General features: G+C 36.6%; 1 protein-coding gene across 1 annotated transcript in view; it reads right to left on the reverse strand.

Moving 5' to 3' along the window:
* LOC130216287 (unconventional myosin-Vb-like) overlaps positions 1-14,914 on the reverse strand; it is a 32,380-nt gene that overhangs the window by 3,671 nt on the left and 13,795 nt on the right. Inside the window, 11 exon segments of the mRNA XM_056448186.1 lie at positions 1,268-1,572; positions 3,795-3,930; positions 4,007-4,096; positions 6,775-6,926; positions 6,997-7,119; positions 9,519-9,627; positions 9,722-9,839; positions 9,910-10,010; positions 11,487-11,654; positions 13,176-13,330; positions 13,791-13,884. Coding sequence (XP_056304161.1) covers positions 1,268-1,572; positions 3,795-3,930; positions 4,007-4,096; positions 6,775-6,926; positions 6,997-7,119; positions 9,519-9,627; positions 9,722-9,839; positions 9,910-10,010; positions 11,487-11,654; positions 13,176-13,330; positions 13,791-13,884 — 1,551 coding nt within the window.

Genomic DNA, 14,914 nt, shown 5'->3' on the forward strand with positions numbered 1-14,914 from the left:
GTGTGGAGAGTGTCTTTTTAAACCTCCATTTGTGTTTATGGATGTTGAGTGTGACTGCTATGTGTGTGAAAGGTGATAAGTGTGGGAGGCGAGTGAGGGGGAGATATGATCACAGGGGATGCGCCTTAATTTTGTGTGCAGTGTAGATCAAGATGTTGAGTGCTGTTTGAAACACTGTTCTAGTAATGTGTTAAACTCATTGTGTGTAAAGGTATGGGCATGATAATCGCGTGTGGCCCTTGACGTCTATATCTCTCTCCCTGGTACCCGCATTTAAAATGCCCCTGTTCTCAAAGTTAATAAAGCATTTCCTCTTTTGTACATTACATTGAGTGTGGTGTTTATTTTGACAGACATAAATGTCAATAAGGTTCAGTACTAATGGGCCCAAAGTGTGCCAAGAAAATATCCCCCACACCATTACACCACCACCAGCAGCCTGAACCGTTGATATAAGGCAGGATGGATCCATGCTTTCATGGTGTTGACGTCAAATTCTGACCCGACCATCCGAATGTTGCAGCAGAAATCAAGACTAATCAGACCAGGCTATGTTTTTCCAATCTTCTATTGTCCAATTTTAGTGAGCCCATGTGAATTGTAGCCTCAGTTTCCTGTTCTTAGCTGACAGGAGCGGCACCCTGTGTGGTCTTCTGCTGCTGTAGCCCATCCGCCTCAAGGTTGGACATGTTGTGCGTTCAGAGATGATCTTCCGCATAACTCGGTAGTAACCAGTGGTTATTTGAGTTACTGTTGCCTTTCTATCAGCTCAAACCAGTCTGGTCATTCCCTTCTTATTTTCGAATTCTCTGTAAACCCTAGAGATGGTTGTGCATGAAAATCCCAGTGGATCAGCAGTTTCTGAAATACTCAGACCAGCCCGTGTGGCACCAACAACCCTGCCACGTTCAAAGTCACTTAAATCACATTTCTTCCCCATTCTGATGGTCGGTTTGAACTGCAGCAGATTGTCTTGACCATGTCCACATGCCTAAATGCATTGAGTTGCTGTCATGTGATTGGCTGATTAGAAATTTGCCAATTTCTAACAGTTTTGACAGGTGTACCTAATAAAAAGCCGGTGAGTGTATATAAGTGAATTAGGTAGCAATGTTGTCATCTCGAAAGTATGGTAATTATGACATGGAGTGAACTCAGCATAATGTCCATCAGCCAATCAGAATAAAGCATTCAAGAGCCCTGTAGTATAAAAAGGTCAGTTTGAGCACTGTGAATTGTACTGTATGAAGAGCGCGGTGTTTAGTACAGACCGGATCTGCAGGCCGCGGCTCCAGCAGCACATGTCCTTGCGCAGCAGTAGGCTGTTGAGGGTGGATGCAGACAGCAGGTACACGAGCTGGTGAAAGGCTTGTTCCTGCAGGACGGAGGGCAGGTCTTGACGGGACAGGGACGTGTGAAGCGCCGAAAGCTCCCGCAGGACTGAGGACATACAGACTCCTTCTGAACCGCCTGGAGGACGCGGATCTGAACCGGCCCGCTTACGAGCCGCACTCAGCTTCACTGAGGATCCAGCCAGGCCAGGAATCATCTCACTCTCCAGCATCGCCGGGACTGCATGGGTACACAAACTTATAAGTGAGTCTTTAGCATTTATTCTTTAGGATTATGATTATTATTTAGAGTGAAATAATATACTATGCATTCTAATATTGAAATAAATATGTAAATGAGATATTATAGTATTAACTAGAAAAGTAAAGTTCGTATACAAACTTTATGGTGGCTTGAGAAAGCCTCGTCTGAAAGTTTGAAGTAGCTTCAAAGTTTAAATAACTGAAGTAGTTTTAAGAAGTTTGAAACAGTTGCCATAGATCAGGGGTGACACACCCTGTTCCTGGAGATCGACCTTCCTGCAGATTTCAGTTGCAACCCATATCAAACACACCTGCCTGTAATTATCAAGTGCTGTTCAGGTCCTAATTAATTGGTTTAGGTGTGTTTGATCAGGGTTGGAGCTGAACTTTGCAGGAAGGTCGATCTCCAGGAACAGGGTTGAGCACCACTGCCATAGATGGATAAGTGCATATATGTTAGCATGTTTCTACTATGGATTGGCATGTTTCTCGCTAGGCGGTGGATATGGTGTTCTGAGTGGTAGCTTAGGTGTTGCTAGGTGGTTGCTAGGGTGTTCTGAGTGGTTGCTAAGGTGTTGCTAGGCGGTTGCTAGGGTGTTCTGAGTGGTTGCTATTGCATTGCAAGGCGGTTGCTAGGTTGTTCTAGGTGGTTGCTTAGATGTTGCTAGACGGTTGTTGGAGTGTTCTGAGTGATTGCTAAGGAGTTGCTAGGGTGTTTTGACTGGTTGCTAAGGCGCTGCTAGGTGATTGCTAAGGTGTTCCGAGAGGTTGCTAGGCGGTTGCTAAGGTGTTGCTATGCAGTTGCTAGGGTGTTCTGGGGTGGTTGCTAAGGCTCTGTTAGGGTGTTTTATGTTATTGCTAAGATGTTGCTAGGCCTTTTGTTAGGGTGTTCTAAGTGGTTGCTATGCGGTTGATAAGGCGTTGATAAGGTGTTCTAAGTGGTTGCTAGGCAGTTTCTAATGTGTTGCAAGGAGGTTGATAGGGTGTTCTTAGTAGTTTCTAGGTGGTTGCTAAGGTGTTATGAGTGGTTGCTAAGGTGTTGCTAGGGTGCTCTGAGTGGTTGCTAAGGCATTGCTAGGCGGTTGCTAGGGTGTTCTAGGTGGTTGCTTAGGTGTTGCTAGGCGGTTGTTATGGTGTTCTGAGTGATATCTAGGTGATTGCTAAGGAGTTGCTAGGATGTTTTGACTGGTTTCTAAGGCGCTGCTAAGCAATTGATAAGGTGTTCTGAGTGGTTGCTGAGGCGTTGCTTGGCGGTTGCTAGGATGTTCCAGGTCGTTGTTAAGGTGTTGCTAGGTAGTTGCTAGGGTGTTCTGAGTGGTTGCTAGGGGGTTGCTAGGGTGTTCTGAGTGGTTGTCAAGGTGTTTTTAGGGTGTTTTATGTGGTTGCTAAGATGTTGCTAGGCAGATGATAGGGTGTTCTGAATGGTTGCTAGGCGGTTGCAAAGGTGTTCTGAGTGGTTGCTAAGGCATTGCTAGGTGGTTTGCTAGGGTGTTCTAAGTGGTTGCTAGGCGATTGCTAGGGTGTTTTTTAATTGTTGATAAGGTGTTGCTAGTCCGTAGCTACTGTGCTCTTAGTGGTTGCTAAGGCATTGCTAGGTGGTTGCTAAGGTGTTAGGTTGCTAGGGTTGCTAGGGTTGCTAGGGTGTTCCGAATGGTTGCTAGGCGGTTCTAGGTGGTTGCAAAGACATCGCTAGGCGGTTTGCTAGGGTGTTCTAGGTGGTTAGTAATGTGTTGCTAAACAGTTGCTAAGGTGCCATAAATGGTTGCCTAACTGATTTATTTTGTCTGTGCCATGATGACAGTTCATAATATTTTACTAGATATTTTTCAAAATATTAATATTTAGCTTGAAGTGGAATTTAATTTTAAATTTTATAATAAGTTATGCCAGTGTATAATGATGGTTTGTTCTGTAGACTATCGAAAAACAATATAGCTCAAAGAGGCTAATAATTTTGTCCTCTGGAAAAAAAAAATAATTAAAAACTGCTTTTATTCTAGCAGAAATAAAACAAATAAAACTTTTCCCAGAAGAAAAAAATATTAGCAGACATACTGTGAAAATTTCCTTGCTCTGTTAAACATCATTTGGGAAATATTTAAAAAAGAAAAAAATTCACTGGAGTGCTAATAATTTTAACTTCACCTGTATAGTAAAAATGTTATATGTGTGTGTGCGTGCGTTTGTGTGTGTGTTTACTGATGATGGGCTGCAGGCGGCTCTCAGAGATGGACAGTAGCTGCTGATAGGACTGAATGCACAGATCACTGAGAGCTCGAACAAACTCCTGCACATCCGTCACTAGAGGAAGCAGATCCTCTGAACCCCTCGACTCCTGCACCACACACACACAATCAGCACGTAAAGTCACATTATCGCAAAACCACTCAAATGAACAGACTGTGTGTGACCTGTCGGGGAGAGTGCTGGAGCAGCAGGTCTCTGAGCACATACGAGTTCTTCAACCACACAGCCGTCATGTCCAGATCATTGCCATGTTTCTACAACAGCAAAAATGTACTGTTAGTATATTTACAGACAATTAATGCCCTGATGGGGGCAACACAATGCCTCAGTGGTTAGCACTGTCGCCTCAAAGCAAGAAGGTCTCTAGTTTGCGTACCAGCTGGGTCGCCCCGTATTCGTGTGGGTTTCCTTCAGGTGCTCCGGTTTCCCCCACAGTCCAAAGACATGTGCTATATGTGAACTGAATAAACTAAATTGGCTGTGGTGTACGAGTGTGAATGAGTGTGTATGGATGTTTCCCAATACTGGGTTGCAGCTGGAAGGGCATCCGCTGTGTAAAACATATGCTGGATAAGTTGGCGTGTTCTGCTGTGGCGACCCTTGATGAATCAACTAAGTCGAAGGAAAATGAATGATTAATGCCCTGATGGTGTGGTTTCAAACTGCTGTTGGACTTTAATGAAAGGTTTAGTCAAAAGTGAACATTTTCTCATCATTTACTCGCCCTCAACTGATTTCAACTTCTTTCTTCTGTTGAACAAAGATATTCTGAAGAATGATTGACGATTGAAGGCACTGACTTTCATAGTCAAAAAATAAAAACATACTATGGAAGTCAGGTTTGCAACATTTTTCAAAGTATCTTCTTTTGTGATCACCAGAGGATGATCACCAGAGCTCATAAAAATTTTCATTTTAATTTGATAACTAAATTACTTTTAATAACTTTTACTTAAATTTTTTAATTGATTTAAAAAACAATTATTGATTACACCAAATGATTAAAGGTTTTGGTATGTAGATTGAAATTTTTTAAATCAATTATAAGTTTCAAATATCTATGTAGCTTACTGTAATCTACATTTTCAGTTACATTTTTTATTGTTTTTTGTTTGTTTGTTTGTTTTTTGCCTGAAAACTATATACTGTTGAAGTCAAAATTATTAGCCCCCCTGTTTATTGTTTTCCCCAATTTCTGTTTAACAGAGAAAATAATTTTTTCAACACATTTCTAAACATAATAGTTTTAATAACTCATTTCTAATAACTGATTTATTTTATCTTTGCCATGATGACAGTAAATAATATTTGACTAAATATTTTTCAAGACACTTCTATACAGCTTAAAGTCACATTTAAATGCTTGACTAGGTTAATTAGGTTAACTAGGCAGGTTAGGGTAATTAGGCCAAGTTATTGTATAACGATGGTTTGTTCTGTAGACTATCGAAAATATTGCTTAAAGGGGCCTAATAATTTTGACCTTAAAATGGTTTTAAAAAATTAAAAACTGCTTTTATTCTAGCCAAAATAAAAACAAATAAGACTTTCTCCAGAAGAAAAAATATTATCAGACATACTGTGAAAATTTCTTTGCTCTGTTAAACATCATTTGGTAAATATTTAAAAAAGAAAAACAAATTCAAAGGGGGGCTAATAATTCTGACTTCAACTGTATATTATTTGTTTTAATTATCAAAAAAGTGTAGTGTGGTTTAAGCGGATAGCCCTGAACACCTAGTTAAGGTGTAGTCGTTGCCAATTACTTCTCATTTGAGTATTAGTGGACTGTCTGCTTAATATCTGCTGATACTGCTCCTCCAACAGACATTTAACTGACTAGAAGAAACTTTGCAAGTACAGTTAAGTCTGGATTAGTAGCCCTCCTGTTATTTTTCCCCAATTTCTGTTTAACGGAGAGAAGATTTTTTCAACACATTTCTAATCATAATAGTTTTAATAACTCATTTCTAATAACTGATTTATTTTATCTTTGCCATGATGACAGTAAATAATATTTGACTAGATATTTTTCAAGACACTTCTATACAGCTTAAAGTGACATTTAAAGGCTTAACTGGGTAATAAGGTTAACTAGGCAGGTTAGAGTAATTAGGCAAGTTATTGTATAATGATGGTTTGTTCTGTAGACTATCGAAAAAATATATAGCTTAAACAGAATAATAATTTTGACCCTAAAATGGCTTTTAAAAATTTAAAGACTGCTTTTATTCTTGCTGAAATAAAACAAATAAGACTTTCTCCAGAAGAAAAAATATTATCAGACATACTGTGAAAATTTCATTTGGGAAATATTTTAAAAAGAAAAATAATTTCAAAGGGGGCTAATAATTCTGACTTCAACTATATATGTCAACTTACACTAACCCCAACCTAACGGTCTACTTATAATCTATTGAGAATTAGTGGGACAGTCAAATAAAGTGATACACTTGATTTTTAGCAGAAACCATTCTTGATTATTCATAAAATGCGAGTTAAAGTCCATCAGCACTTTGAGAGTCAAATAACACCCTATACAAGCTAGACTAAATTAATACTCATGGCTCTAAATGATACATTGAGGTCTTATGAATCAGTCTGACCATTTTTACCTTTAATATTTGTTATGCGACAGGAGGATTGTGCTCTAGAGCAGGGATGCCCAACTCAGTCCTGGAGGGCGGTGTCCTGCATAGTTTAGCACCAACTTTCTTCAACATACCTGCCTGGAAGTTTCTAGAATACCTAGAAAGAGCTTGATTAGCTGGTTAAGGTGTGTTTAATTGAACTAAAACATGCAGGATACCGGTCCTCCAGGACCGAAAAAAAAAACCCAGCAAATGTTCAATTTTGTGTGAACTATCCTTTCCAGGTTTACCTGAATATGGGGATGCTTAAAGGATAATAACCATAAAATCTTCTCCTTCACCTTCAGAGCAGTTTTAATGCCGCTCACAACAGCACTGCAAAGTCCCTTGACCCGCGCCTGATCTCCGCTGCAGTCCGCCTGACGCACACAGAGAAACAAGACCCGAGCCGCCAGTCCAGGAGACGAAGACAAGACGCTCTCCGTCCGCACGTCTGCCACAGAAACACATTCAGTCCCGTCAGTCAGCTTGAGTTAATAAATAAATAAACTCCTGTTATTGACCTGTTATGAGGTGTTTGATCAGTTTGCTCTCGTCTTTTTTCCTGCACTCCAGCAGTCCAGTGATCGTCTGGATCCTCTGAGGGGAAGGAGATGTTGGATCCTGAGACTCGGCAACAGGTAGACCTGAGCGATAAAATACATTTTTATAAAGTGTTCCGAAACATGCAGTCATGGAAAAAATACAGAGAAATCAATTTTGGTATCAATGTATAAATAATAGATATTAATAAATAATATATTATAGGAATACCAATATAAATAAATACACCATTATACTATCACTAGTGAAACTAAACTATTATTATACAGTTTATAACACCATTATGGTCTTTTAAAAATTATAAATCATATTCAACCGTGTTTTTCTGTGGAACCTTGTGGAAATGGCCCTATTTAGTGCCAAAAAGAACCCTAATTTGCTACTGTTTGCAACCATTTTTCCAAAGTGTGTGGACCGTCACATTTTTTAACTCTCATATCACAGATTCTTAATTAAAAAAAGCAATTCATATATTTTTGATAATTATTATATATGGCACTTTCAAGTATATAATGTAATCTAAAAGCTCAAACACATGAGGAAATGTAACTATTTTATGCACATTTAACTGTCTACGATGTAATCTACAAGCTCAAAGTCCCAAAGAAACGTAACTATTTTATGTATTGTCCGAAAAGTGGCTAATTTCATACGATTTCATGCTATTTTTTAATTTATATGCAAATGTATGATTTTTAAAAGGGGTGCCCCCAAACATCACCCCTAAACTCAGATGTCAATGGGGGATGAGCAGTTCATACTGAAATGTATTTATGAGATCATACGAATTAATACAAATTAGCCACTGAATCAAAAAAATATGAATTTCTGTGACTTAGGGCTCTATTTTAATGATCTAGGCGCAAAGTCTGAAGCACAGGGTGCAAAAGCATTAAGGGCGTATCAGAATCCACTTTTGTTATTTTAAGGATCATGGTCTAACAGGGTTGAGCTTATTCTCTTAATGAGTTATATGTGTGTTTTGAGAATAAACCAATCAGAGTCTCACCTCCCATACCCTTTAAGAGTCAGTTATGTCGCACCATGGTGCATTTGCTATTTATATTGCAGACTTTGTAAGTGGAAAAACTGAGCGCTTCACTAGCTAGAAAACAGTTCTGCAGATCTGAAGTGCGAATGAGAGAATGAGCCTTTTCCAATCTGTATTTAACTTTTACTTTCACTTTCTCTCTTTCGTGGATAAGGAAGCGGTGTTGTACGCACAGACCATTAGCCTACATATTTAATTTTGTTTGTTAAGTGCAAAGATTTGTTTCAAAACTATTTCTAAATTCAGTTCTAATTTCCAGCAAACGAATAAATGAACAATGATAATGAAGAGTGGTCAAAAAACTGAGTTATATCCAAACATACGTCCTATTCCCCATATGCTCCAAAACCTGACAGGTGGACCAATCTAAGCTTGTTTTTAATAAAACAAATATAAATATGCATATAATAAATAATATTAATGATAATAATAACATTATACAAACGTAAATTGTCGTGAATAAACTGAAAAAAGCCCCCCGAGATTAAGGCAGTGGTTTTATATTTATATAGAAAGTAATAATTTTTGTAATATTTTATTCCTTAAATTCTTTTTTATTTGTAAAGATATTTGTGTATTGCTGTACATCCTGCGTGTTTAAAGCAATGTGTAAGCGAGGTGCACAACTCACGCGCTCTGCTCTGGACTTTAGACCTGCTTTCAGCTGGTCTATTGCAGTCTATTTTAGTTCCTCAAATAGCAACGCACCAACAATGCACCTCAACACACGTCTTTTCTACACCCATGAGTCCACACAGTGGTGCAAATGGTTTAGCTATTTAAGCAACGTGGTGGAAAACAGGAAAATTAAGGTTGCACTGGTCTGAAATAGCAACACATCGGGGCAAACACATCTTGCGCCTTATTGCGCCGGTTGTATGATAGGGACCATAATGTTAAATCTACAGACCCAAGACCAACCACAGAAACTTTTCATTCCACAAAATCTTCTTTAGGTTCATGATTTGTAAAGTCAGCGTGAGTTTGCTGAGACTTTTATATCAGTATCTTAATGTACTTCCAACTGACACAGAATATAAAGTAGGGGGTGGGGCTTTCTTCTTTTTTTTTGCACATCTTTCCTTTATAGAAAACTGATAGTAATTTGTACAATAATAGAGTGGTTGAGAGTATTGTGAATGAAGCCATCAAACTGACGTCAACAGTGAAGAACCACCAGCACTCCAAACTCAGCAGCAAATTTGATTGAAGACTACCAAAACTATTTTTTTTCAGTGGATTAACTTGTGTGAATTAATTGTTCACCTAAAGAATAACAATATGCGTGAGCCATATAAACACTGTCAGTTTTGATTTCACACAGACTTCATCAAACATTCTTCATGTTACTAAAATAATTCAATTCACTGTCAAAACTACTTTTTTTAAAGCGTTTTTAGTTGTCAAAATACTTTTTGGACCAACACAGACCTGCATAAGACAGAATTCTCCTGAGGCTCACAGTGTGTTTCAGCTCCTTGAGCTCTCGCCGCAATCGGACACATTCCTGCTCTCGAACCGCCACCTGCTCCGTTAGATCCTTTACACACACACATACATACACGAAGAAACTAAAATTTACAACTGAACAAATCTAAAGCACAACAAACAGTAGTTTCCGACATAATGACTACATTTATGTCAGGATCTCCAGACGTGTCTCTGTCTTGTAGTTGCTGCAGATTCATCCTGAGTGCTGAAATCTCCTGCTCCCACTGCGCTCTCTGAGAAAACAGCTGCGTCTCTAGAAACCTGGAGAAATAAACATTACTGCTAATTACTGATGACTTTATCAGGTACCCGTATATAGAAGGAAACTGACTTGTTGGCCACTCGAACAGCATCGTAGGCATGTCTGAGATCCTCGTTCTTCATCCTCTCAGCTGCGTCCTTTGCAACGTTCATATCCTCCATCAGCATGCTCTGTCAGTATATATTCATTTATTAGATAAGAGGTTTTAAGTTATGAATTTACTAAACATTATTTAGATATATAAAAGGCCACAATATGATTTAAACAAAACGGAAAAAATAAGCTGGCGTAATTTCTAACATAACAGGCCAAAATAAAACTCATTAGAGTTCTCTTCGGGAGTCCATGGAACTACCATTAGTCAGTGCTGCTGATGATGTAACAGGTGGGTATGGCTATGAAGCTCCACCTTTATCTCCACTGTTGTCAATCCATAAAAAAAGGGGCTTCACACTAAGTAAAGGAACTCAGTTATAGGAACTAGACACCAGTCTCCAAGGACTAATTCCCTCTGGACGAATTTCTTGGTTGCATTCCACCATCACAAGGAACTCTGAAGTTACGTAAGCTGACCAACCGTGACATCAAGAGCTGCATTCAACAAAATCAACAACTGTGGATGGTGAGGATGCTGTGATAGTAGCTGTGTTTTCAGTGTGTGTCCTGGGTTTTATGATTATGGAGATGAAACATGGACTTCTGGGATTTAAAGAGCAAAAAGAAGAACTAAACCACAGCTTGTAGGAAAGAACACAACACTGCAGACAAAGGCAAAAGGTAAATGCTGCTAACATTTGCTTTCTGGATGTGTCTTGTAAGACCCAGGGATTGGCTGATTATATAAAAAAAATGGTACAACTCAACTAACTCTAGGGCAGATGTAAAATGAGTCTATTTCCAAAAAAAATTGAGTTCTTTTTAAGTATTTTGTTGCTTTTTTGTATGACATTCATTCGCTTAATCAGCTAATTTCCATAAATCACGTTAGTTCCTATTGTGCTGTATTAGTCCCTACTCTGCAGTAGGAGCTAATTTAATTCCCACAAATGGAGTTCCTAAAACTAACATTGTTCTCAGTTTCTGGAGTGCAAACACTGCAAAATGCACATGACTTTGCCAATGGTTCTAGGAACTATTAAAAAGTTTCTCTGTTGCAAACGCCTCTATGATCAGTCATACACAAGTATATGTGCAAGTACATTTGAGTACAGATTGAAGTACAATTGTTCTAGAAAATGGCACTGACAATGTTTTTCCATGTTTAACACCATCTTAAAGGGAGAGTTCACGTATTCATATTTTGAAGAAAGCTGAAAACATGTAACCTTTGAATTCCATGGTAGGAAAAAAACAAATACTTTGGAAGTTAATGGTTACAGATTTACAACATCTTAATTTCTGTTCAACAGAAGAAAGAAACTGGTAAAGGATGAGTAAATGATGACAGAATCTTTATTTTTTGTGTGAACTGTCCCTTTAAGTGCTCTTTAAAGGAAAACGCACAGCATATATTTACATATTCATCTTAATTGCCAGTTTTCAACAGGATATCTTTAAAGGTATATTTTTGCACTTTATGTTGCCCCTAGGCAAAAACTGAAAGATCAATTGTGCAGAGCCTGTCTAGTTTGGATGTGAACTCTGACCAGAGGATGTTCTTGGCTCCAGCGTCCCCTGTCGGTGGGTGATGTTACGCTGATCCTCCTGACCTGCTCGGGTGAAGGGAAGACGGGTGAACTTGAGAACGGTGAGGTGACGGGTGAAGGAGGCTCTAAAGACACTGTGGAATCTGTTCGTCGATGTCCACGTGAACGCTGTGAGGAAACACACATATATACTCATGTATTCAATAGGAATTATATACAATGTATTTACTATATATATATATATATATATATATATATATATATATATATATATATATATATATATATATATATATATATATATATATATATATATATATATATATATATATATATAGTTGAGGTCAAAATTATTAGCCCCCCTGAATTATTAACCCTCCTGTTTAGTTTTTTCCCTAATTTCTGTTTAACGGAGAGAAGATTTTTTTCAACACATTTCTAAACATAATAGTTTTAATAACTCATTTCTAGTAACTGATTTCTTTTATCTTTGCCATGATGACAGTAAATAATATTTGACTAGATATTTTTCAAGACACTTCTATACAGCTTAAGTGACATTTAAAGGCTTAACTAGGTTAATTAGGTAACTAGGCAGGTTAGGGTAATTAGGTAAGTTATTGTATAATGATGGTTTGTTCTGTAGACTATCGAAAAAAATTAGCTTAAAGGGGCTAATAATTTTGACCTTAAAATGGTTTTTAAAAAATTTAAAACTGCTTTTATTCTAGCCAAAATAAAGCAAATAAGACTTTCTCCAGAAGAAAAAATATTATCAGACATACTGTGAAAATGTCCTTGCTCTGTTAAACATCATTTGGGAAAGATTTTAAAAAGACAAAAAATCAAAGGGGGATAATAATTCTGACTTCAACTGTATGTATATATATATATATATATATATATATATATATATATATATATATATATATATATATATATATATATATATATATACAAGTTGGCGGTTCACTCCACTTTGGCAACCCAAGATTAATAAAGGGACTAAGCTGAAAAGAAAATAAATGAATGAATATGCCGATGAATATATGCAAATTTATATATGCAGATTTGTTTGGGTATTATATAAATGAGCAATATTACATATAATTTGATTTATCAAAATATAATTTTTTATTTTAATATAACCTTTATTGCACAATATGATATTATGTTAATTTTATATAATTTTATATTATGCCTTCATCATTATTACATTAAACTTCATTACAATTCATCATATGTGTATACATCTATTTGCAGATTTATTTATTATACAAATATAAATAAATTATATTACAGTATAAATATTTCCAGCTGATTTTATTAAAAGTATAACACTTCAATATTTTCTCTGTTCACTTTATACACCATGTATTATCCTGAAACTTGCCTTTATTGAAAATTTATATTTAGTAACAAATGTATAATATAAATGTTTATTATAGTCATTTAATTTGCTGCTATATATATATATATATATATATATATATATATATATATATATATATATATATATATATATATATATATATATATATATATATATATATATATATTTGTGTGCGTGCGTGCGTGCGTGCGTGCGTGCGTGCGTGCGTGCGTGCGTGCGTGCGTGCGTGCGTGCGTGCGTGCGTGTGTGCGTGTTCAGATATCTGAGAGAGATTGAGACTGTGATTGCAGATGTACCTCATTGGTGGTGAATAAGCTCATGTCTCTGAGGTTGTCATATCTTTGCTCTAGTCTTGTAAACTCTCTCAGTAAACTCTGGTATCTTCTTCTCTCCTCTTCCAGCTCTGCTCTCACTGAAGCATCTGCCTGATCTACAGACTGCTGCCGGCTCTCTGAACACACACAAATAATCCCTTTCATTTACATATGCATTAATACCATCACTTTTTATTGCTTTCATAATCCAAACTAGACACGCGCTGATATTCAACAATACAATATATTGTAATCATCACAAGTCATTATCATGGTCAATGGTTGAATCCATTAACTAAAGTTACGTGTTACCCATAATATTTTTGTGATTATTTAATATATATTTTTGTTATTATATCTTTTACAGTAACCATTTCATTTACTGCTTATGTTTGTCTCATAATAGTATTTTTCTCTAAATGATATGGCAAAAAGTGCATACTTTACTATGTATACTGTATATTACTATATATACATTTGATTAATGCTATTTCAATAATATATATATTAAAGTTGTATACATTAAATTAGTCAGCTATTTGATCTATTAATCAAACATAATATATAAGCTGAAATGGCAGATATTGAACTTTTTACCCTCCTGAGCTTTTTCCTGATCCCGTAAACGAATAGCCAAACCATCTCTCTCCTTCTCTACAGAATCTCTGTCAATTTTCAGAGCTTGGATTTCCTGAAGTGAAGAGAAAACAAACAGAACCGGTGAATATAAACAAAACGGTGTGAATTATGGTGGTAACTTCTGTTAAACTGTAAACCTTCAGCAAAGTATTTTTATTTTTAAAAGAATCTTCTCGCAGTTCATTCATCCAGTATCAAAAGACAACTTGACATTACTTTCAGCAGACCACGAATAATTACTAATGTATTGAATATTACTGTACTGGTAGTAATACAAAAATCGAATATTTTGTTGGAACAAAACGGTGAACCCAAAAGAGATTTGTCCATGTATGCTTGTTATACTAATTCCACATTAAGATTCTGAGCTTATCATAACTTTATTACAGATAGCAATTAAGTAACATTTTTTTCATGATGGACAAAAAATACAGCACAAAACCAAATGTACCTCTCGCTCGGTTTTCACCATGTGTATGAATTATTTGTTTCAGTTATTCTGATTGTCAATTTGCAATTAAAAAGATTTCGAAACAACCCATAATTTTAGAAAGGTGGATATTAAAAACAAAATGGCTGATCTACTGTATTTGGAACACTCCAATTTTCTGAAAACAGGCTCAACAACTCCAGAGTTAAACAGTTATCTGGGTCTGGCAGGATCACTTTTAGCTTAGCTTAGCTTAGCTTAGCATAGCATAACACTTCTGTATTTACATTGTGTAATAAAACACACAGAAAAAGAAAAGCAGCTATTTTCTAGGCTGATATGGCTGGGAACTGTACTCTCATTCTGGCGAAGTTTATTAGAATAATATTTTGCTGGAAAATAATCTAGAAAATTTGCTGCTGTACCATGGCTGTAGCAGGCACAATGCTATTATGCAACAATATTGACCTATAAAATAGCTAATTTTATTTTTCCATCAGTCTTAGTACATGATGTTACTAGAGAGAAGCTTTATATAGGAAAATTATCAAAAGTCCTTTTTGATTTTTTTTAAGCGAGATGCTAATGGTCTAATCCAACTCAATGATTTTGCTAAGCTAAACTAAAAGTGCTCCTGCCAAACCTCCAGATT

This window comes from Danio aesculapii, chromosome 22 (genome assembly GCF_903798145.1).
Source record: "Danio aesculapii chromosome 22, fDanAes4.1, whole genome shotgun sequence".
Classification (NCBI taxonomy): Eukaryota; Metazoa; Chordata; class Actinopteri; order Cypriniformes; family Danionidae; genus Danio; species Danio aesculapii.